General features: G+C 39.9%; 1 protein-coding gene across 1 annotated transcript in view; it reads right to left on the minus strand.

Moving 5' to 3' along the window:
- Nucleotides 1-22228, minus strand: part of myo3b (myosin IIIB) — a 56451-nt gene that overhangs the window by 19821 nt on the left and 14402 nt on the right. The window contains exons 9-25 of the mRNA XM_054615509.1: nt 20180-20245; nt 17490-17645; nt 14522-14606; nt 14063-14179; nt 12772-12876; nt 12398-12481; nt 12071-12273; nt 11897-11995; nt 11678-11792; nt 11459-11585; nt 10764-10974; nt 9825-9972; nt 8482-8635; nt 8188-8276; nt 7965-8094; nt 1257-1336; nt 460-480 (exon numbers count right to left, since the gene is read on the minus strand). Coding sequence (XP_054471484.1) covers nt 460-480; nt 1257-1336; nt 7965-8094; nt 8188-8276; nt 8482-8635; nt 9825-9972; nt 10764-10974; nt 11459-11585; nt 11678-11792; nt 11897-11995; nt 12071-12273; nt 12398-12481; nt 12772-12876; nt 14063-14179; nt 14522-14606; nt 17490-17645; nt 20180-20245 — 1990 coding nt within the window. The remainder of the gene's footprint in view (nt 1-459; nt 481-1256; nt 1337-7964; nt 8095-8187; nt 8277-8481; nt 8636-9824; nt 9973-10763; nt 10975-11458; nt 11586-11677; nt 11793-11896; nt 11996-12070; nt 12274-12397; nt 12482-12771; nt 12877-14062; nt 14180-14521; nt 14607-17489; nt 17646-20179; nt 20246-22228) is intronic.

The following is a 22228-nucleotide window of genomic DNA, read 5'->3' on the forward strand; positions in this document are numbered from 1 at the left end:
CTGATTGATAGCATGATGGCATACATATTACATCAATCACACTGAGTTTGTTAAAAAGAAGCCCCTTCTTGTTCAAGAATAACCAAGAAGGTACTTAGACAAAGTTCTACAGAGGTTCTCAGCAGTTATTTTGGCCTGTGTTTGTGTCCCCTATAAAGTATTTCTATATCTAAAAAGACACATCACAGAGCATTTGTTTACATTGTTTACACAGAATTGTGGCTGCTTGAAAAAATTGTTTAAAATAAATGATTTACATTTTCCAAAGCCAGACTGTGATTGATGTCAGAGAAATGAAGCTGCACACAATTGTTAGATAGTTAAAAGTTTCAGATCACAATGATTATCAGTGGATTTCAGTGAATTACATATATTTCAAAGACTGTAATCTGGGAATGGTCTATGATTGAGACACATATTTAGATTTGGACTCATTTACTGTTGCAACATAAATCTTACCTTCAATAGGTATTTGGGAGACTTTGAGTACGGAACAGGTCGGCGAATTACATGGAAATAAAGGAAGAGAGAAGTAGAAAGACAAGAAGCTGAAATTCATCTTTAAGGGGTTTTGTACTGTAAATCATAATGTGAATTATTTGTATTCCTTTATTTAAACAACCACAAATAATTCCACAATGGACAAAGATATTTTCAATTTAACATCTTGCAGACATTATGATTTGACCAGATGCCTCCCCTTAAACAAAGTAAAATAGACACAATGAAATGAAACAGAATGAGAAAGGCTGAAAGTCCCTGCTATCAAGATGGCTAACTTTCTTGTGCTAAAATTCACTTTAATATGTGTGAAACAATTAAAAAAAGGCACTCGAGATACTCTGTATGTAAACATGATAAGTGAACAATATTGGGAGCAAACATTTTTCAGTATTCAACTTGAAATATTAGACTCATGAAACTCTCCTGGCCTCTTATCAGATATGTTGATGCAGTTATTCCAGCTGATTTTAGAAGACCTAAAGTTTTCCCCCCCAAATACTTTAGTGCCCATTAACAAGAAAACAACAATGGTTAGTGAGTTTGAAAACTACTTTCATCCCGTAGACAACAAATGCCAGATGGCGATGCTGCATCACCACAAGCAAGGCAGCAAACATAACAGGGTAGTCAATTAAGGTGGCTATGCTCTACAGCACAAGTTTTACTGGGTTTCTTATGGTGCAATGCCTGTGAGCAACAAATAAAAACACATTATGTTCTCAGATGTCATGATTTGTGCTACAGGAGCTCACCTTGGTGCGTCCTGAACCGAGCTGTGGCGGCAGAGATCTGGAGGCGGCGGTGACCCTGGCTCTGGACGTCGCCAGATTTCCTGGTCAAAACCAAACAAGTAGTCAGGTCAGGTCTTATTTATGTGTGTGACTATCAAACATGGAGTCACAGCAAACACTTTGGTAAGATATTGTTTTTCAACAAGATATAAGGAAAACAAAGTGAACAGCTACACTACTGTGTTAACAGTAGTGTTCATACTGCAGCATAATATAAAAGACCGTTCTGAGGGAGCCTAAATCTCAGCTGAATCCCATGGACTCAGAAGTGCAGCTGCGTGCACAGCAGTCCAACAGCCCCACACACGGCGGAAAGGATATGAACATAGCATATGCAAGACAGTCTGAACATTTCAAAGTTTCTGCGCAAGATGTCCAAATGTTTTCTCTGGCTATATCTTCAGAGGCTAAACTGTGATTAATAGCAGTGAAAGAAGCCTTTGAAGCAGGATTGGTGACATCAAAGTCCTAATCCATGGGTGGCAGGATTTTTATAATGAGTGGGAAGTATCTTAACACATTTCAAAGGGTTTACTCCATGAATAAACAATAGCTGCACAGATGTGCCACACACACCTTTAGAAAAATACGTCTGCAGACACAGGAGGCAGCATTACCCAAGCAGCCGTGTATGGCAAGGAGGAAAACCTTTGTAAGTTTTTTAAGATAAAGCTGAAGTGACAGGCCAACAATTGTTCTAGATTTTCCTACCGCACACAGACGAACTCCTAAAATGTAAATATGTAGTCAGCTTCTGCTATATAATTTCAAGACTCACGTCAGTTGTTGAAGACGTGGTCTGACAACGAGCCAAAAAACTTAAACACTGGATCAGCGCCTGCCTTTCTCAGATGTCTGCAATATCAAGTGTGTATTAGAAACATCAATCAAACACTGAAGAGATCAAAATCAATTTATGAAGGATTAATTAAAATCCAGACCACTTCTAACTTTAGACAAAAGAACGTCCTACTTGTGCCAAAGGTTTTAAAGTGATCCAAAGCAATGTGGTGTCTCATGGGCTGAGCTAGCACGTGTGCGCACCCGCACACATGCCAACACGCACACACACGCAAAAACACACACACAGCTGTAGTCAAAACAGGCCAAAACATATGATGTGAGAGAACTTCAAAAGGACTCAAACAGTCTTTTAAGCTAGTGATGATACTGCTTTTAGCATTTGACAGTTATCTGCTAATTTTTATTTATTTATCTACTCATTTATTCTGCCATTTATACATTTTGCATTTGGTAAACAAACTAAATACAAGATATTCTGTCACATTAAAATATGCACTTTTATGTTTGTTAATAATGTGCTTGAAAGGGTATCCACAGGTTCTGAATCTCACCCTAAAAATAGAAGAAAGGAAAGTATAAAATATGATAACATGGAAATATGAGCAGTTAATTGCTCATTATGAACACATGTTTGTGAGAGGGCCTTGTGTTTCGGATCACAGGGACAGATTTTACATCCTCAAACGCCCCTTCGGCACAATCAACAAAAAACCCACTAAAAAACACACAAAAAATGTATGATCTTTGAGAACAGGAGCCGTTAAACTGTGTCGGGATATTACCAGCACAGAGGCAGGCAGGGCCCCGTTCCAATTAGCCCAGAGTAAAGCTGGATGGATTAATTGGAGTGGGTCTTGTGCAAATGAAGTGCGCTCTCTCCTCTCCCCATTAGTGCTGCTGGGCCAGATCATCTGAGCACATTTGTCATGATGAATTAGCGGCTGCGAGTGGAACGAGCTCATGGAGTGTCACTGTGCTTTCACGCCTCTCACTTCCATGACACCATCAAGGGGAGATGAAGGGGCTGCGCCGCGATGAGAGAAACTATGACAGTTGTACCTAAGCCTTGCAAATGGACACTCGCTGCTTTCTTCATGTATTCCTTGGCGGGTTGTATTAATTCATTCTTCTGGCGGGTTTCATACCCCCTTCTGGCTAGATGATTAGAGCATGGGTTAATAGTCAGCATCCTCAAAGATTTCCGTCTCCTGAGACATGAAACCAAGGGAACACCTGTGATGTCCAGCCTGAAAGAAGACCTCCTAATTTAGATACAGTGGGGAACTTGTCTAATGATGTGGATAATAATTATTCAAACACAGAAACGAGCAAGAAAAGGGAAAGCTTGTTCTTTGACAGTGGATTCAGTAAAAAAAAAAAAGGCCAGATATATTTTTAGTTACAGCTTGAGGAAGTTTTGAATTTTGTCAGTGCTCTTAAATAGATATGTGATAAAAAAATAAAATCATAGAGAAGAAAAGTTTTATGTAAAAGCTTAATAACTAAAAGAGGAGCAGGTGAGGGGAATATTTCCCATCAGGTCATTCAGTGTTGAGAAACAGGCGGTGGAGGAGCGTCCCACTGATCGTTTCTGCTTCACGCATGTTGCCCTTGGCATAGACTTCCAGGACAAACACAGAGTGAGGCAGAGCAGTGTGTGTGTGTGTTGGGGTGGGGGGTGGGGGTGGGCAGAATAAGAAAAAGCCTTCCTTGGCATCTGTGCGTTCACTTTGAAAATTAAGCCCAGCAAGAATCCTGTAGAAAAAAAAAAAAGCTCAAGCTGGCAGTTGTATTGGGGTTCTATTGACAAGAATAGTCAATGTGCTTGGGATTAAAAAGCAATCCCGCGTTCAATATGACACCTCCCTACACGCTTTTATGAGTGCCAGTGTGCGCCTTGTACTTCAGAAGCTGTGGATCGAGCTGTCGACACGGGGGACAATCAAAGTTGTAAGAGAGAGCAGCCTTCCTGAGCTGAGTGAGCAGAGGCTTGCTAGATATCTCCGCCGCTCTCCCGCTCTCTTTTTGAAAACATGTGATCTAGAAACTCAACTCAGCAACCAAGCAAATGAGATTAAAGCACCCATAACCCCCCCTCAACCCTCCCCACCCTCCATAACCACCACCGTTTATGCCTAGAGATGGCTCCGGGGGTTGTTGATTTAAATGCCATCCACTACTGTCAGAGCAGATCAATCATAAAAAGCATGGTGTAATTGGCTTTTAGTGACACAACACAGTGTTGCATTTATCAAAGGATGTTGTACCATGTGACTTAGGAAAACTGGCTCCTCGCTATTGATGTGCAGGGCCGTCAAAAAAATCCCACTGCTGACTCAAAACATTCTCCAATTCCACGATTAGGGGAGAAATTGAACAAAAGTACTACTTGGTGAGTGTTTTTTTTCTTGGCAGTGAGAGTGTGTGGAAGTCTAGTGAAAGACTGTGGTGTCTGCCCACTGGGATGAAAAAGGCTGCTACTGGGAGAGAACAAAGAGCCAAATGTGTCATATCGCTGGGAGAGGCCTATCATTTCTACACAGGAGGATCTCCTAACATGAAGGGAGATGGAAGGAGATGCAGAGGACAGCAGAACTGCCACTGTGGCTTCATGTGAAGATGTAAGAGCAAAGTAAATTGTTCAATAGTTATGATGGACTTGAACTTATAACCCCTGACAACTCACAGGAGAATACTGTGGAGCTTGATTTGTTCACTCACCCAGTGTTACAAGTGTAAAATATGAGCAAGAAATCTTGACAGTCACAAGAAATGTCAGATTGTGGAGAACCATTATTATAAATTACACTCTGCCTTAGACAAAATAATTTAAAGGATATTTTACTTAACAAAAAGTAGAAATAACACATTATAAAAATACACCTCTGCAAGTAAAAGTCCTGCTTCTAAAAGATTTAGTATTAGCAGCAAAATGGCAGTGTTATTTCATGTTAATTAATTATTATTACTGATGCATTAATAAATGTATGGCAGCAGATCATGGCAAATCTGATTTCACTACTTAAATCATTTAACTACAACTAAAAAACAAGCACATCAAAAAGTGCAGTACTTGAGTAAATGTAAATCTGCAAGTATATAGTAAAGCCAAATACATTCACAACATTCAGCTTTCCTCTTTAATGAGACAGATTTAAGTCATGGTTGTCTGCACACAGATTGACTAAATACATAACATCTCATGAAGCATATTTATGCCTGATAAAAAAAATATTCTAAAGCAGCTGAAAAATGTCAAATTAAGTTACCAGATAAATTAATCTTAAATTAGAAGAACTCCAATGTTCCAGTTGTAAAATATTTGATTCTCCGTGCATATCACACTTAGTAAAATACACCAGCATCTACAGCTTGTAAGATGCTTGTTTAAGAAAGGAGATGCACTTATGACTTCTGGTGACTAGTAGTTCTCTTGAATACCTTTGTTGAATACACTTCCTGTAAGTCGCTTTGGATAAAAGCGTCTGCTAAATGACTGTAATGTAATGTAATGTAATGTTGTAAGTTTAATCACATGAATATTTGAAATGCTCACCTCGCCAGCATACTATTAATTCAACGTGACAACAAATTTCACTATTCAAGTGCAGGTCTTTTTCAAACAGTAACAGTTATTTTGTTTCTACGTATAGCATACATTATAAAGTGTTGAAAAAACCCTGGCACAGATCAAATATGACACTCCACTGTCTGTGAGCTTTATACAGGACTGCACATCCTCCATTTTCATCGTGCTCTGACAAAGGACTGGCAGTCTTGAGGCGCTGTGTGTGTAGCCACAGGGCGGCCTGGCACATCTGCACACACACACACACACACACACAAAAGAGACCCATACTGTGAACGCAGGCTGCCCAGGCACCGTAAGGCCCTGAGCCCAGCCAATTCAAACACTGTGATCCCCCTGATCTGGGAAAAGGCCCTGGCTCTGATGAATTTGTCCATGCAAATACATCCCATTTCCTCTGACAAAACACCACCACATGTCCAAGTCTGAAGGACCCATATTCTGCAGGACTCAAGTGGCCCTGCTATTCACCGCCCTGGGAGCTTTTTACTTTCTGGGGCCCTCTTAGTTTCCTACTGTTCTCGAAAACATGAACTGATACTCAGACCATCACATTCTCAATCTGCTGTGTGGAATGAATGAGTAGTCTTCTGTAATATTGCATAAATGAGTATGTGTTTTAGAGGAATTGTTCCTGTATCACTGCAATGTTCGATATGTGTTCCAGCAGAAACATTAACATTCTCTGCATGTTAGTGTGCAATTTGACACCCCAGATCTGTTATTTTACTTCCATCATAGTGACAGGCTGCAGGTCTACGAGGGTGTCCCCTAGTGGTGACACTGTGAAGAGGTGACCCAGAGTGTGAAACCACCCTGGTGTTAAACAGATTTGCATCAGATCCCACAGATAATGGTAATTTCACAGATTACAGTGAATCTATAATGTGAAGTAAAATGCAAATTAAATCCCCCCACAAATTTTACCCTGAAGAATAGATTTATAATTTTTTCATGCTATACTGTATCTCCCTTTAAACAGCGCTCCATCTTTTCCAGAATGATAAGCCGGAGCGGAGCGTTTCATAGCTTTTATCTAATGAGATGATCTGCAGCTTCACAAACTGCAATAAGGAAAATTGGACCTCCAACTCCAAATAAATAACAGAGAGTCTACTGCGAGCATATTGCAGTCATACTGCCTTTACATTAACATGCAAAATAATATAATTACTGTTAGATATGCTTGAGCTTTTGGGGATAAAAAGGTTCAAACTGCCGAACATAGTTTATTTCTGCGACAAATCATCACATTAACTTGATCCACCAGTAGGAAAGACAGGACAGAGACAGTGCAGTGGAACAAAAAGGAAATAAAGAAGCTTTTAGATCTAACTGACACTATGTTAGCAGCAGTAAACATTACAGCACATCTTAGTGCCTTTGTGCACTGAAATAAAGTGTGCACTAAATTTGTTTTTTTATAGGGTGTACTCCTATGAAGCTGTTAATTGCAGAAAGGAAGTGGCTGAAGGCTCCCTTGTGCACAACCTGCAATTGAAGTTTACAGACACATCACACAGATTTCCACTGGAGTCTCAGCTAAGGTGTCTTTTGTAAATTGAAGCTCCTTTTAATGCCACTGGGACTGAAAGCAGGCATTTACAGGTCCCTATAAAGGAAGTGAATCACAAAATGTGGCTTAGCTGAAATAAAGTAGGAAGTGGGAATCAGATAATTTCACACATCTATTAGCATTTCAGCTAAGTCAAGTGACCAGAAGGCCTCAGCCACGGCTAATGACGAGCACATTAGTCTACCTTCATTTAACCAACAGAAAAGAGGTGGGAAGAGTTGCTTTTGTATTCTCTCAATACTGTTTCTTCATCCCCTGGGTATTTAGAAACCTTATCATAAAAATATCCCACTGCACCCACAATCTGTAGATAGCATTCAGACGTGGGAAACCAAGAGGGACAGCTTAGTGAAAATAAAAACAGAGCGCCGTGCAGAGAGCTGAGCCTCTCAAGAGATAATGGAGACTGCAGATTTATTCGAGCGCGGCACACAGAGGCTTGAAATGAAGGGGGACCAGGAGATGCCTGGGAGCCGCGTCTTTAAGAAACCCACTTACCTGAACATTTATGGAAGCAGTAGACACCAGCACAATTCACAGGGTAATACAGTCAGAACCTCGCATTGTTAACAATAATTTGTCTCAAAGTAAAGTTTCCATTACCATTTCCATTGTGGCTAGTGGTAGAATAATGCTCCTGTTAGTGGCTGAGATGTTCTATATTGTTGTATTTTTCACTGAGGCCTATATTATAGCATACCTGTTTTAGTTAAGGGGCTGGAGAAAAGCTGCTGCAGAAGTTTGTTCTCTGATGTTCTCAGAACTACGACGATGTCTACAGGAAGAGTGTCTCTGTTCTTCTCCAAGAAACCATTCACATTGTACATTACCTGTCGAGCAAGACACAAGACACACGCTTTAACTCTTAAGGTCACTCACATTTTGGGAGTCAGTCTGATTTGTCATTATATATATATTGATACCTTTCCTGCATAATGCTGAATCCCAAAACAAAGCTCCACACGTTTCGGTATCCAGAAGTATTTGCAGCGCAAGTTGTCTTCAAATTTATCTGTTGGCAATAAATGAGAAAGGCGCAAAAAGTTAAAGGTAAAAAAGATGCTTTAAGCAGCACAGGTAGGAACATTTTAGAGTTCATAAGCTGTGTGGCAAGAGCTGGAGCTACACTCAAAGCAGCAGTGAGCTCTGACCTCTTATATTCATGTTTTATGATTTATTTTGTTTGTCTGAGCATGTTGCAGTAGCTCCAGTCTTACCCACTAAGGTCTGGTCAGTGGCCTGAGGGAAGCGGCTCTCCTCGTCCATCAAGGACAGCAGACCCATGGGCTTCTGCAGGAACATGTCCAGAATGGGCCTGTTGTCCTCGTACTCCACCAGGCTGGCATCCACCCCCTCGCTCTGGTATTCCATCTAATTAGAACCAGCGAATGTAGAACAATCTAGTTAATGATTTCTCTAAATGACCCAATTAAACAATCTGGGCTAAATATGATTTGGGCACGTGTGGGGGAGATTTTCGAGTCAACAAAACCAAACAGCTGCAGCCGGCTGAGTGTGTCTATTGGTGAAGTTTACAGCATAATAGAGGCTTTTACTGAATGCATAAAACCGAGCGGCTCTGAACTAACAAATAGAGCCACTTACTTATTCATAATTTATTTCACTTTGCAAATAACCCAGAGTCATATCATATTATTGCATCTATTTAATTTCGGATCAAAAAGTTGCTTTAAATATATATTTTACTAATAAAGTGGAACCAATGGATCTAAACCGTCTTCATGTTTAAGTCATTAACTCAGAATAATCAGTTTCTGCATACAGCGAGACTGAACACTTCATCAGGGGCAGCTCGCACTTGTTTGTAGAAGAGGAACTTTTCGACGGACTCAAAGGCCTCATTTACGATGATCGCTGCTGTAATTAATGTGTAAATGGTAATGTCGCATCCAGTTCTGGTCCTGGAAAGTGCTGGAAAAATAAATGAATGAGCAGAGTGTATTATCAGATTTCAAGTGCAAAATCCTGCCTTAAAAAATTATATTAATTGTATTGTATCTCTCTTGTTTTTTTTTTCAGTACATGTGTTGCTGTATGAATTAAAATACAAAGCAGTTAGTACTTAGTATTAAAAGTGCTGTATGAATACAATTTCCCTTCCTTACCTACTTTAGAAGGAAGGACTTTTGCAAAGTTAACACAAAGGCATTATAGCAAGATGGTACTTATTTAATGTCTATTCATTTCCATCAAGGAAAATAAAGACTTATAGCACTTCAGGGTAAACAACTTCATTAAATCAATTAAGAGTGTAATTTGGTGGTGCGTAACGGTATAAACAATCTTTTACACATCACAGCCTGGCTAAAAGCAAAATGTTCATGTTGAGAGCATCTCTGCCCTGATTAATGTGATAAACACAAATAATATTAAAGTGAAACATTTCTGTAAGTGTTTTAAAGGGGAAATGAATATACAGTGTTATTGTTGGGAGTGTTGGGAGGATGCATTAATTACAAGCACATTACATGACAATAATAAGCATATTGAATTTGCACAGACATACTTTATCAATAACCTCCCTGTGTGTCAAACTCACCTGTTCGAGGGCAAATATGTGCTGGTTGAAGTAAAACTGAATCTGCTCGTTTGCGATGTTGATGCACAATTGCTCAAACGAATTCTTCTTGAAGTTTTCAAATCCAAAGATGTCCAGGATTCCCACATTCATGCCGCTCTCTGCGGCACTTCAAAGGAGGAAAAGGGGACAAACAAACTTATTCTTCTATGTTACGGAACAAGCAAATCCCCAGCAGGCATATTAATTGATAAAAGTTTAATGATAATCCGAGTTCAACCCAAAAACAGAGTCTTGTCTGGACGGCCTAGTAGTCTGATGAGAAATCATAAACGTCAGCTCTGAAAAAATCAGAGCTCTTTAAATGGTTTTATTTCAGTCTCTATTGATTTAACCTCCAGTCATTTTCAATATCAGCAAAAACAATACTTATTTCTGCAGCACAGCATGAAGACTAAACATCCTGAATTTCATATTCAGTGCTGCATGCTGCTACTTTTCATGATCAATCATTACCCGCTGTATGTAGAGGTCACCTTTAGCCTGTGCTACCGGGTTGTTAATGGCAATAAGGAAACGGCAAAGATGACTGGAATGCTCTGGCATTTGTACATCTCTGGGAGACGACTCCTTGACAGTAGACGCTCATATTTATGAAGGAATTCTTTTGGATCAATGAACAGCCTCTTTGCAGTCTCTCTGAAGTCTTTTTAATCATCTGAACATTATTTTCTCTGCACGCAACTCTGTATCAAAAATTTATTAAAACTGTTTTTGCTCTCCTTTTGCTTGTCTTGTGCCTGCCCATTGGTATTCTCCTCTGCATGTTTGCATCTACCTCTACAGACTTCCCTAAAGGTCATCGGAGCTTCGCAGAAACTCGTGATCGCTCAAGATAATCGAAGAGGAGAGAGTTACAGAGAACGTCCTCACAGATATTTATCATCGGCAGACACTCACCAGATATTCATGTCAGGCTGCAGCAGGGTGTTGATGCGGTTCACTATCCAGCTGAAGAGGCGTCCGTACAAGGCCTTGGACATGGCGTCTCGGACGTCGGCGGCCTTGTCCACAGTGTTGGTGCGGATGATGGTCTCGCCCCTGGTGACCACACACTGGGAGGTCAGTGCCTCTTGGAGTTCCTCAGGGCCGATGCAGAGGAGAGAAGCAGCTGAGAGGAAAGACAAAAGGGTGAATCAATTTTATTATCAAGAGCTCATCAGCTTTTATAATTACCATTAAAATTTGTCCCAGTCATATCTTATTGTGGATGTCTGAGCTACTTTACGTTTTTTATATAAATTAAAAGGGGTTATATGCCTATGGATAAATCATCGTTATAACTGCTTACAGAGAACTGTTTTCTGGGTAACATTTAAGAGTCAAGATTTATTGTTTTATGCACATAAAAGTGTCCCGAAAGGTTTATATGACATCCACGTACTGTTGACGTAGTAAAACAACATGTGTCACAAAATAACTATAACACAAAACATAAATCACACCACACATAAACACCATAACATTTCTTATAAGGGTTTATTTCTTAAAACACAACGGAAGTCTTCTCTGCAGAGAAGGAAACAATTTAATTCTCTTTCTTTGGCTAAAAAAGGAGTATTGCTTCACACGTTGCATAATGTATTGTATCTCACCGTTCTCTAAGGACTCTGAATTAGGCACTTCGCTCTTATCAGTCTGGTGTTGGGATGTGATGGAAGCAAATTCAATGTTGCCGGTGTTCAAAATGGCTGAGAGAATTCTGTAAACAGAGTTGACCTCCTAAACAAAGAAAGAGAAGAAGAAATACAAATATTATAGCATTTAATTAATCTGCGACTTAGTACTGTATATTTTATCTAGTATTAAAGTACCTCTTCAGTAAAGCCGATATTTCGGAAGCACTCCTGAATTGCGTCGAACTGCTCTGTGTACAGTTTGCTGGAGACAATGTCTTGCATCACTTTGCAGTGCTGGCTGTCAATATATCTGCAGACGTACAATCAACTATTAATATTGATGCTTCAACATGATGGGAAGGGAAATATGGCAGGATTATTATGAACATCTCAAAGTCAAACTGCTGTGCTAACCTGGGAGGTGTTCTGTCAGGCAGCCTGTAAGTCCTCAGCTTGTCTTGGTGGTAAAGCCCAGCATATATGTAATAAAATATATGGAAGTTTTTCTCCCCCCTGAAATGAAACAAGCAGAGCAGTTAGAAGTCTGAGAAAGGGATCTCCAGTCAGACCAAGCTGAGCAGCACATACATAGCCTGTTTGATGACCCTCGACTTCTCCAGGAGGTACTCGGATATCTTGGCCCCAATAACCGCTCCAGTGGGTGTGAACTTCATCTCCAGGTATTTGCCGAAGCGACTGGAGTTGTCATTTATAGCTGTGCAGGCGTTTCCAAAGGCCTCTACAAGGGGGTTCACCTGCAAGATCTTCTCACGCAGCGTCCGATTGTTGGCCTGAGAACAACATGTTACTTTGAAACTATAATTATCATATTACTATTATTTTGAGAATCTTGCAGTATTCAGCACAATCATAAATACATTTAAATAACAAAGGATGGCCACACTGCTACGATACCTTTCCCAAGAAGGTAAGATGTTGGACAATCAAGTGAGCGTTCTCTGTTTTCCCGGCACCGCTCTCCCCACTGATTATGATACACTAAAACAAAAGGAAACAAGAGAAAAAAAGTTACTAAAACATTAAGCAAGGAATATTTATATTATTTTAAATACAATTTCCCCTAATTTAAACACGCAAAAGTCTTGGAGAGAGTTAAATCTCTTCTTTAAGAAAGACCTCACCCCTTGACAAACAGTCAAATAGTGGCTACATCCATCCTAAACATTTAAAAACATTGTTTAATATCATTTTCTTTACAGATTTTCATCTTATTTTATCAATTTTACAATCTGAGACTTCACTGATCAGATTATTTTTCTGTAGAGTACCTGGTCTTTGCAGAATGTCACCATGCCTCGGTAGGCTGCATCTGCAGTAGCAAAGATGTGTGGAGGGTTGTCGGCCCGCTTTACACCATGGTACAGCTTAGAGAACTAAGAGAAAGCACACAAATACACAAGGCAAATTTCTCTCATTTTTAAACATTTCTACATAAAAATAGATCTATTTAAAAGATCACAGATTTTTTTGGGTATAATGATTCAAATAAATTGTACCCCTGTTTTTAATATTTGCATTAAACAGCCATGGTCTACAGCCAGGTTAACAACTCTTGTGCTGTACTTGGACACAGCATTGTCTTTAGCGGAATGCTAACTCGAGCGTGCTAGCATGCTCTCTATGATAATGACAAAAATACTGGATATACAAAGGTGCCACTTTTCAAGCAACACCAATGGTTTGAAATGGTATGCACTTCCTGTCTACTAAGGCGTGGTCATGGCGTGTTCGCCTCCCTCTACCTTGTTTGGAACCCTTGTGAACGTTGTCGATAAACGCAGATTGGGCGATAATTGCATAGTATATTTTCTTTTGTTAACATTACATATTTACTCAGCTAAAAGCCATATTTAGCATTCCGAAAATTAGTTAGCTGGGGCTTTTGCAAACATTAGTTGCCAGATCTCTGCTTATGAAACAGAGAAAGGTCTCTGATTTGTCTGTCTGAAAATTGCCACTTTAGTGTCAAAATGTTCGAAAGATATGTAGCTTGCGAAAAATGGGTCTGATGTTTACTTTGATGCCTAGCAGGCGAAAGAACCGGTCCTAATCTGTGTTAACATTCATTACTCCCTTTGGAGTTAGACTCAGGACCTGCTGCTAGTCTCCTGAAGGTGTCATGATAACATATCCAAGAGATACTTCAGTCTGGACCACAGTAATGGACCAGCCGAACAACTGAAATTGGGCTCCCTGTAACTGTTGAGATGGACTGAGGACTCAGACTCGGTCTGGTCTGGCGTTTCCTCCTCTTCTGATGCAAATTATTCATATTTTCTTCAGCATGATGAAAACTGGGTTAAATTGAACTATGTTGCTATCTTACTTTTGTGCTGAAGATGGTATTTAAACGTCAGATCTGTACTGCTATTTTTTTGATCAGGCATTATTATAAACACTGATTCATTAACAGACTTAAAAAACAAAACAATAAACAACATAAAGTATAATATATACACTAGGACAGGACCAGTAGCATGACTCAAGAGAAATCATTAATTGTTTCCATTGAGATTGGGAAACCATTGGGAAAATTTGTGTAACTGGTCCTTAACCAACCTGGGGGGAGTAGATGCTAAGATTCTGGAAAGGATTGAGAGCAATGAGGATGTCACCAACATAAGTGTACACCTGCAGCTCATCATATCTCTTCTGGAGATGGCTGATTATTGTCTCCTGTAGAAAATAAAACAAAAACACACATAGCATCAAGAACATTGTGCCTGGGACCAATCAATACAAGGTGAGATAAACCGATATCCGGCTTCGGCAGTCGATGTGTCCTTGGGCAAGACACTTAACCCCAAGTTGCTCCCGAAGGCTTGCCATCGGTGTGGACTGGATGTTGCATGAATGTTGGTTAGAGTCTGATGGTGGCACCTTGCATGGTAGCCCTGTCATCAGTGTGTGAATGGGTGAATGATATGTAATATACTACTGATTGTAAGTCGCTTTGGATAAAAGCGTCTGCTAAATGACTGTAATGTAATGTAATGTAATAAACATATTAAATCTTACCTCATCTAGGAACTCCAGGTTTACCAGATCATCATCGGGACAGCTCTCTATTATGAGGGTTTTACGAGTATTGATCCGCTCGTGCCTGTATGAAGCCAAGGACATGATAATGCCTCAGAAAGCTGTAAAGTGACCACCAAAGGAGAAACAGTAGCTTGACTGGCTGGATGTGAGACTCAGTCACTTCCACGGTTTGTTTGAAGCCCTTAAAGCTCTCCCGGGGGACACATCTCCCATTATCGCAAGCTGTGATTGCACTTCATCTGTGTTTTGACCTATCACTTTCCAATGAGCCCCAGTGGGCAGAGGTCAGCACAGAGCCAGCTGCCTCCGAGGGCCTGTGGAAAACCTCAGGGGACACCAGATAGTGTGTGAAAGAGAGCAGAAGAGAGCTGTGTCTGTGAGTGCCAACTGCTTTATGTGTCTATATGCGTGTGTGCATATGCATAATATACTCCAGTGTGTAGTGGATCAGCCATTTCTATGAAACTGAAAGGCTATAGTGGGTGATATTCTATACTTTGTCTTGAAATCCGAGGAAAACATCCAAACCAACACTGATTTGATCCTAATGTACTGTCTGTGTAGGCAATGCCTGATGTATCTTATTTCTTCATAGAGCTATAATAAGTAATAAACTACACCAATGAGCCTCACAACTTCACTAAGTGTCATTACGTTGAACGTTACTTTAAGTCAATCCCATATACATCTGCCGTCAAACCCCAACAGGATTGTGTTGCACCAGATATTCCTAAATCCATCAGTATGGTTGTGTTTAAAGATAGTAACTATTAGCTAGTTTCAGACTAGTGATTTACTGAATCTCATTGCACCAATAAAGGCTTAAGTCATTTGTGCAGTTGTTGCTAGAAAACATTTGTAGCGCCAATAAAATCTCTCAATTAGCTTATGTAAACAGGAAGTCACTGTAACATCTCAAACTGAAGCACACCTGACAAGTATAACAGTTTAAGGGGGTCTTGTGCTATATTAACATTTATTGACAATCTTTTATAAATGTGGGTCTAACTTTTGTTTTACAATTATGTATAGATGCAGAATTTTGTTTCAAAGTTATTAGTATTTATGCAGTTTAGAATTTAATATCTACTCATGCTAACCAAACTAAAGCTCCTTAATGTTTTATTCTAACATCATTAGAACAACATTTTGTAATTGGAGTAAAACTGTATTATTTACGTTTGTGTTTTTAATACACAGCATTTTGTGTCAAGTGTCACATATGTCGATCATATTTCATATTACCTCTTTTACTCTGCAATTTAAATGGGTTGTATTAAGCAAGCTAACGTTAGTTTTGACTCAGTAAACCATGAAGCAGTAACACCTGACAGTTACTGGGTGTGAATATTTAGCGACAACTAATCTCTACATAGGAAGTAGTTTGAGTATTGCAGCCTGTTTTAATTTGGCGATGTGTAAACCTTCACTTATGTTATAACTACGTTACGTTTACACTTAAAAAGAGTGGGCGCAAACAGTTCCTGAGTGCCAATTGTTTATTAATCCTCGACTGGAAATAGTCCACAAAAAATTCACTATTTACTCCTTTTTGAGTATTGTTTGTTTAAACATGACATAAAGGTTTTGTTTCTTTGTTGAAAGAAACAAAATAAAAACTTTATACACTATTTTACCTAAGGAATTGTTGTCAGTGCCTCCAGCCTTGCCCTTCAATAAAAGCTAAGGAAAAAAACATTTAAAACACTTCTGGCTATTTCTCAATCCTCAAAACAATAAAATATCTCTTTTAAACAAGATGAATCCATATTCTATTATAATAAATAATCAATCATACCATGAATAAAAATATTCAGGCTTCAGGTTAGGAATTGTTTCCTCCTCTGCCTTTGTATTCATTTTGTATTCAGAATAAATTCAACAGCACAGAAATAAAGTCTCATGCTCAATATGCGGCCCCTCTAAAGTGAAGACTCGTCCTCGTGTCCCTTTGGAGAGGGACTTGAGACCTCCAGCCTCTACCTCTCTCCTGCTTTGAAGTAAATCACACTATTCCACCTACGGCAGCTACTTTTAAGTTCTCTATGTCTTTATTCTTATCTGGAGTCATTGTGAGCTGATCTGTGGCATGAGAGACTAAACCAGGCGAGCCCAGTTCTCGCCCTACAAGCTCCTAATCCCATTATCCACTTTCACTGTGGACAGGAATTCGGGATCAGGCTCAGGCACCGACTCTGCACACTCTCGGGAGTAAACAGAGCTGGCACAACATCAAGACTCTCAGTCAAGGGTAGGTTCAGTGGACTCCTTTATAATGAAGATTAAGCAGTGCCAAAGTCAGTATTTCTCCAGTAAATAACAGGAGACTTTCCACTCTGTCGTTTGCTGCCATGAGGGTGTCTGGGTGAACTATATATCATCACACATTTTAGAATAAAAGCTCATGAAATCTATACATCTATTTATGAAGAATATTGCTTAGTAGCTGCCATTTTAATCTGTAAAGAAAATATATCTTATGTGTCATTCAAAACCAAGAAAAAAGAGGGCAGTTCAGTTGAAATGTCCCTAATTTTCCAAAGTAAATCAATCTAGAACAGAATATTTACTCCGTGATTGGTTTACTCACACAGAAGTGTTTTGTACTAAGGACTCCCCATCAGACGGTTGCTACATTGACTGGCCTAAATGGCCTTTATTAATCTAAGGTTAGTCAGCACAATCACTCCCCCTGAATTAGTCACACTCCCCAAACTTCTCTTTAATCACACACTGTAATGTCCATTACTGGGGCTCATCCTCATTTCTGAGTGTAAGAAGATGAGACCCTGCCCCCTACTGGACAGAAAGCATATCTACACTCAGTCATTGCAAATCTGCTGCAACAAAAATCTCTAATGACAGCACACAAATGAAGCGACCAGCTTTGTCACAGCAGCGTAGTATTTCTGCAATTTTAGAATTTAAAAATCAAGGGACTTACTTGGTCTTGGTTTTGCAGCCAAGCTCTTGCTGCTCCTGGATGAGATCAGCTAACTGCTGCTGTAGTGCCACATCTTTGCCGTGGGCCTGCTTGATGAAGGGATGCTCCAGGAGGTGGGTCACAGATGGACGTGCTTCAAAATCCTTTATCAGACACCTTACAATCACAAAAACATAGAGGAGGCTTTGAGCACGTTCAGACAGACAAAGCCGCCAACATTGTCTATCTTTTTATTTTCAATCTAAAAACCCAGAGTGAAATAAACTGCTGAGGATAAACTGTGCGATCACCTGAACATGGTGGAAAGCTGGTTTGTTGAGATCAGTTCAGACAGACACTCACACCCAGCAGAGAGCTCCTTGTGTTCTTATGTCTGGGGTCGCTAATCTGTCGTTCTCTATCTGAGTACCACATGGTCACTATCACCATGGCCCCCTGAGTCCAAACAAGCCCTGCTATGGCACAGCAGTTAGTCCTATCTGTGATGTGCAGTGTTTGCCAATAGGTAATGTCACTTTGTGATACTGGCCCATTGCTACAATTCTGCATCAGTTGACTGCTGATACAAATGGTTTCAAAATATTGACTGTTAAGCACCGCAAACCCAGGGGAATAGTGGCTTTCCTTTATGACAGTTTGATATATTGTGAGACAAAAACTATGAAATTAGAATATTTGAAATCCCCACCTGAACTCAACGATGCATCCATCAACAATCCACATTTGTGCTGTTCAATTACTTGTTCAGCTAAAGACTCTGAGTGTGTTTGTGTGTGTGTGTGTGTGTGTGTGTGTGTGTGTGTGTGTGTGTGTGTGTGTGTGTGTGTGTGTGTGTGTGTGTGTGTGTGTGTGTGTGTGTGTGTGTGTGTGTGTGTGTGCGTGTAAGCACTACAGCACCAACGATTGCAGGCAGAGGCGAGATAGGAGAAAAACACCAATCTAATTCCCACTGTCTAATCTACAATGGAATTCTGTTTCTTTTATCAGTTTTGTTCAGCTCTGAAAGTTAATTCCATGAATTCATTAGCGTCAGGACATTAAGCAGAGGTTGCTGCTATTAGCAGGGCTGTGCTGCTGGGATGCTGAACGGCAGGCCACTTTGTCACAGAAGTCAGCTCTCTGGCTGCACAAGCAAGAGACAGACGCTGGTGATGGATTTATTATCCCCGAAACCCCCCACCACCTCAGTTTCCCTCTACAAACACACACACACACACACACACACACACACACACACACACACACACACACACACACACACACACACACACACACACACACACACACACACACACACACACACACACACACACACACACACACACACACACACACACACACACGGGTGACCGGGCTGAAAAGGCTTCACCAACAGCCTGCAAAGGTTGATAACATTGTCCAGCCCCCCCACCATTAAACTCTGCCGTGCTTTGTGCGGTGGAGATAATTTCTGATATGATATCAACAATCCATTACCACAGATTACAGATTTGCAATCCAAAAATGAAAACCATTGCAATTATATTCTTATGTAAACTACAACCAGACTGCAAAGAACTAATATCACTACATCGTGTGTTGACTGGTTTATGATTGTGTCCTGACCAGTCAATATTCAAGTGACACATAAAAAAGCCAACAGGCCCTCAAGGCAGATGGTCTGTCTGTTTTTTCAATTACTTCTTTACAGTTAATGCATTTCAATGCAAACCTCCAACATAAACGTTAGCTGGAAACCATGCCCCACACAAATAATTCTCCACACAAATTGAATTTTATTTTCTCATTATGGGCCTCAGCCTCACACACCTCTGCTCTGATCGGTAGATATTAAGGTTGTATATTCTGAGCAACCATTTACCAGCCACCCCGGACGTTATTAGCTTTGCACTGAGGAGGAAATGATAAGTTATCCGAGCCCCAGATAGAACTGATAACTCAGGTGAATTAGTTTGTTCCCCTGGGGCAGATTTACACAAATGAAAGTCAATGAACAGAAGGACAAGAGGGTTGATATAATCTGGCTATAAAATATCAATTTCAATTCCCTCCATGTTCACATGCACATTCCATCCCGCTGACAATGTACTAAAGCTAATGTTCAGTTGTTCCTGATAAAAACAGTCTTTCTCCATAAACGTTTTATGATTTCATTCTGGACAATGCTTTAAAATAATTATTTCCCCAGTGACATTTACAGTTTAAAATGTCATATTTCTTTGTATAAGGTAAAATATCCTACCCAAGACTTAGACATTTTTTTTTTTCAATCTACATTCAAAGGTAGATGCACAACATTCAACTTAAATGTTCTGCTTGAACATACAGTATGTAGAAAGATCGTACACTATGCTGTAAATACAAATGCAGAACTTTGCTCCTACTCAAGCCCTAAACTATCCCACACTAATCCACCTCTGCACCAAACACATCCATATCATTATTTATTAACCAACCAAACAAAGTTCTCATTAATTAAATATGAGGGAATTTTACCAAAAGAAGTCTATTTATGTTGACTGAATAAATAAAGAAATATTGACTGATATATCAGCCTGATTAGCCTCATATCCGTCGGAATAGGGTTGTGCTTTTCATGAACATAAGTATTGCTGTGTGCTTTCAAAGTCATTTTTTTTTTTAAATAACTGAAGACAAAGGTTGACAGGTGAAAGTAAGAGGACACTTACTGGCCGATGAAATGGCAAAAACTTCTGCACCACTGCTCTGGATTTCTTAATGTAGGGGACGGATTTCTGAAACAGAATCACACGCACAAAAGTCAACATAATATTTGAAGAACTAAACGAAACATTTAAATGAGATCATGATCATCACTGTAAAATTAAAGACTATTAGATGGTCTCCTGAGTTAGCTGACAAATGATCTCTGGCAGGCAGAGCGTGACCGTCAGACTCCTGTGAGAGTTTTTGGTCCGAGGACGAGCTGGTCGGGGTCCAGGTCTATGGCAGCCACAGAAAAAGTGACAAATGATAACAGCTTCTCCACTGTCTGGCAGCAAGCATCTGCCATTGGGAGCCAAAAGTTATGGGAGCTAGTTATACCTCTGTCAGCAGCATTTACGGAGGCCATCTATAATGAGGCTAACACTTTTCAAGTGTGCACGATGACAGGAGGCAGGTCTGTAAGAGGAGCCAAGGCTGGACCTGCCTGAGAACAGTCATCTTCACAGGGAGCTGCAGGTCTGACAGCTGGAGGCTGAGCCTTTTGTCACTGTCAGACAAACAGTGACAGACCTGGTCGAGACATTTATTAACTGGACTAATTAGTTCACACGTGTTGTTTCACAAAGCTGACAGACAGGTAGAGTATGAAATCTCAAGCGTGAAAAGGAAAAAGAAATAACCGCATGAATTTTGTTTATCACAAACAAACCAGAGGTAGATGCAGCTGCACGTTAAATGACAACATATTTAACATCTTTTTCACTCTCTTTTTTGGAAGAGAGGAGAGGATGTTGGGGTACAAAATCTGTCATTTTCCACAGCACTAAGTTAGGCGAGTCTTTGATAAGGATTCAGACAGGCAATCCTTTCCAAAGTGCAGATCAAAGCCAGTAACTGACTGCTTCAATGCAACCTCTAATATGAGCCTGAAGACACATTCTCGCCTTGATGTTGTACCATACTGCTTATACATTAGAAAGTCAATATAGCAGCACACTGCTGATAACACTGTCAAGTGTGCTCATTGTGCTTAGCAAATTCAGGCATTTATTTATTTCGGTATTTGTGAGAGTGCTGGCTCATATTGTAAACACAAATGGCTTATTCAAATCTAGGTCCAGGCAGAGCTTGTACTGTCAGACGTTCCTCAGAGTGGATTGAGGCAAAATCACAGAGGTGTCAACAGCACTTGACAGCTGTAACTAAGCCATGAAGGAAGACAAAAATCAGGCCAATGTAATATTTGAATATTTCATATGCAGAATTTATAATTCCCCCATTTCCCATATGAATAGTGACTCTTTATTCAATATTGTCAGTGCTCCCTTACTTAAAACCTGTCCATACAGCTCACATGAAAACACACACGAAACAAACCCAGTTAAGGTTTTGAATAAGTATCATTATCGAAATATTTTTTTTTAGAAATATACTACAAACCTATCTTAAAGCAACCTTGCATAACCTTTTTGGTGGTAAGCAGTGATGTATTTCCAAAAACAGATCACAAGATTCATAATAACTGGTGAAAGATTTATGTATTTCCTTGGTTGTTGGCCTATTTTCAGCAAAAATAAGGAATAAGTATAAAAGTAGAAACACAGTGACCTTTATACAGACTGAACAGAGAGTGGCTACTAGGGTCCAAAATAAAGACTTATTCAGCGAATGGACCACCTGTTTAAAATTTCATCTCATCCATCACTGCAGCCAGAGCACCAGCATTTCTCTGCGCATATATGCATGAACACGCAGAGCCACTGCTGCATTTATCATGTCTTTGGTGGCCACATTGCCAAGTGCTGCAGTCCTGGACACCACACAGAGCAGTAAAATAACATAATCAAAAACAGAGATGTTAAAGCCTTAAGTCATGATTGGAGAATCATCCAACCAGCCAAAGATCTATCTTAGGGGTCAAGACTGCATCAGGATCTTATAATGTGAAACTGTGACATTAAGGTATGGTTATGTCCCTCTATTTAACTTCATACAAACTTTTAAACATAGAATGGAAATGTGGTAAATCAAAGCAATGTGGGTTCTTTAAA

This window comes from Anoplopoma fimbria, chromosome 16 (assembly GCF_027596085.1).
Source record: "Anoplopoma fimbria isolate UVic2021 breed Golden Eagle Sablefish chromosome 16, Afim_UVic_2022, whole genome shotgun sequence".
In the NCBI taxonomy this organism is placed as follows: Eukaryota; Metazoa; Chordata; class Actinopteri; order Perciformes; family Anoplopomatidae; genus Anoplopoma; species Anoplopoma fimbria.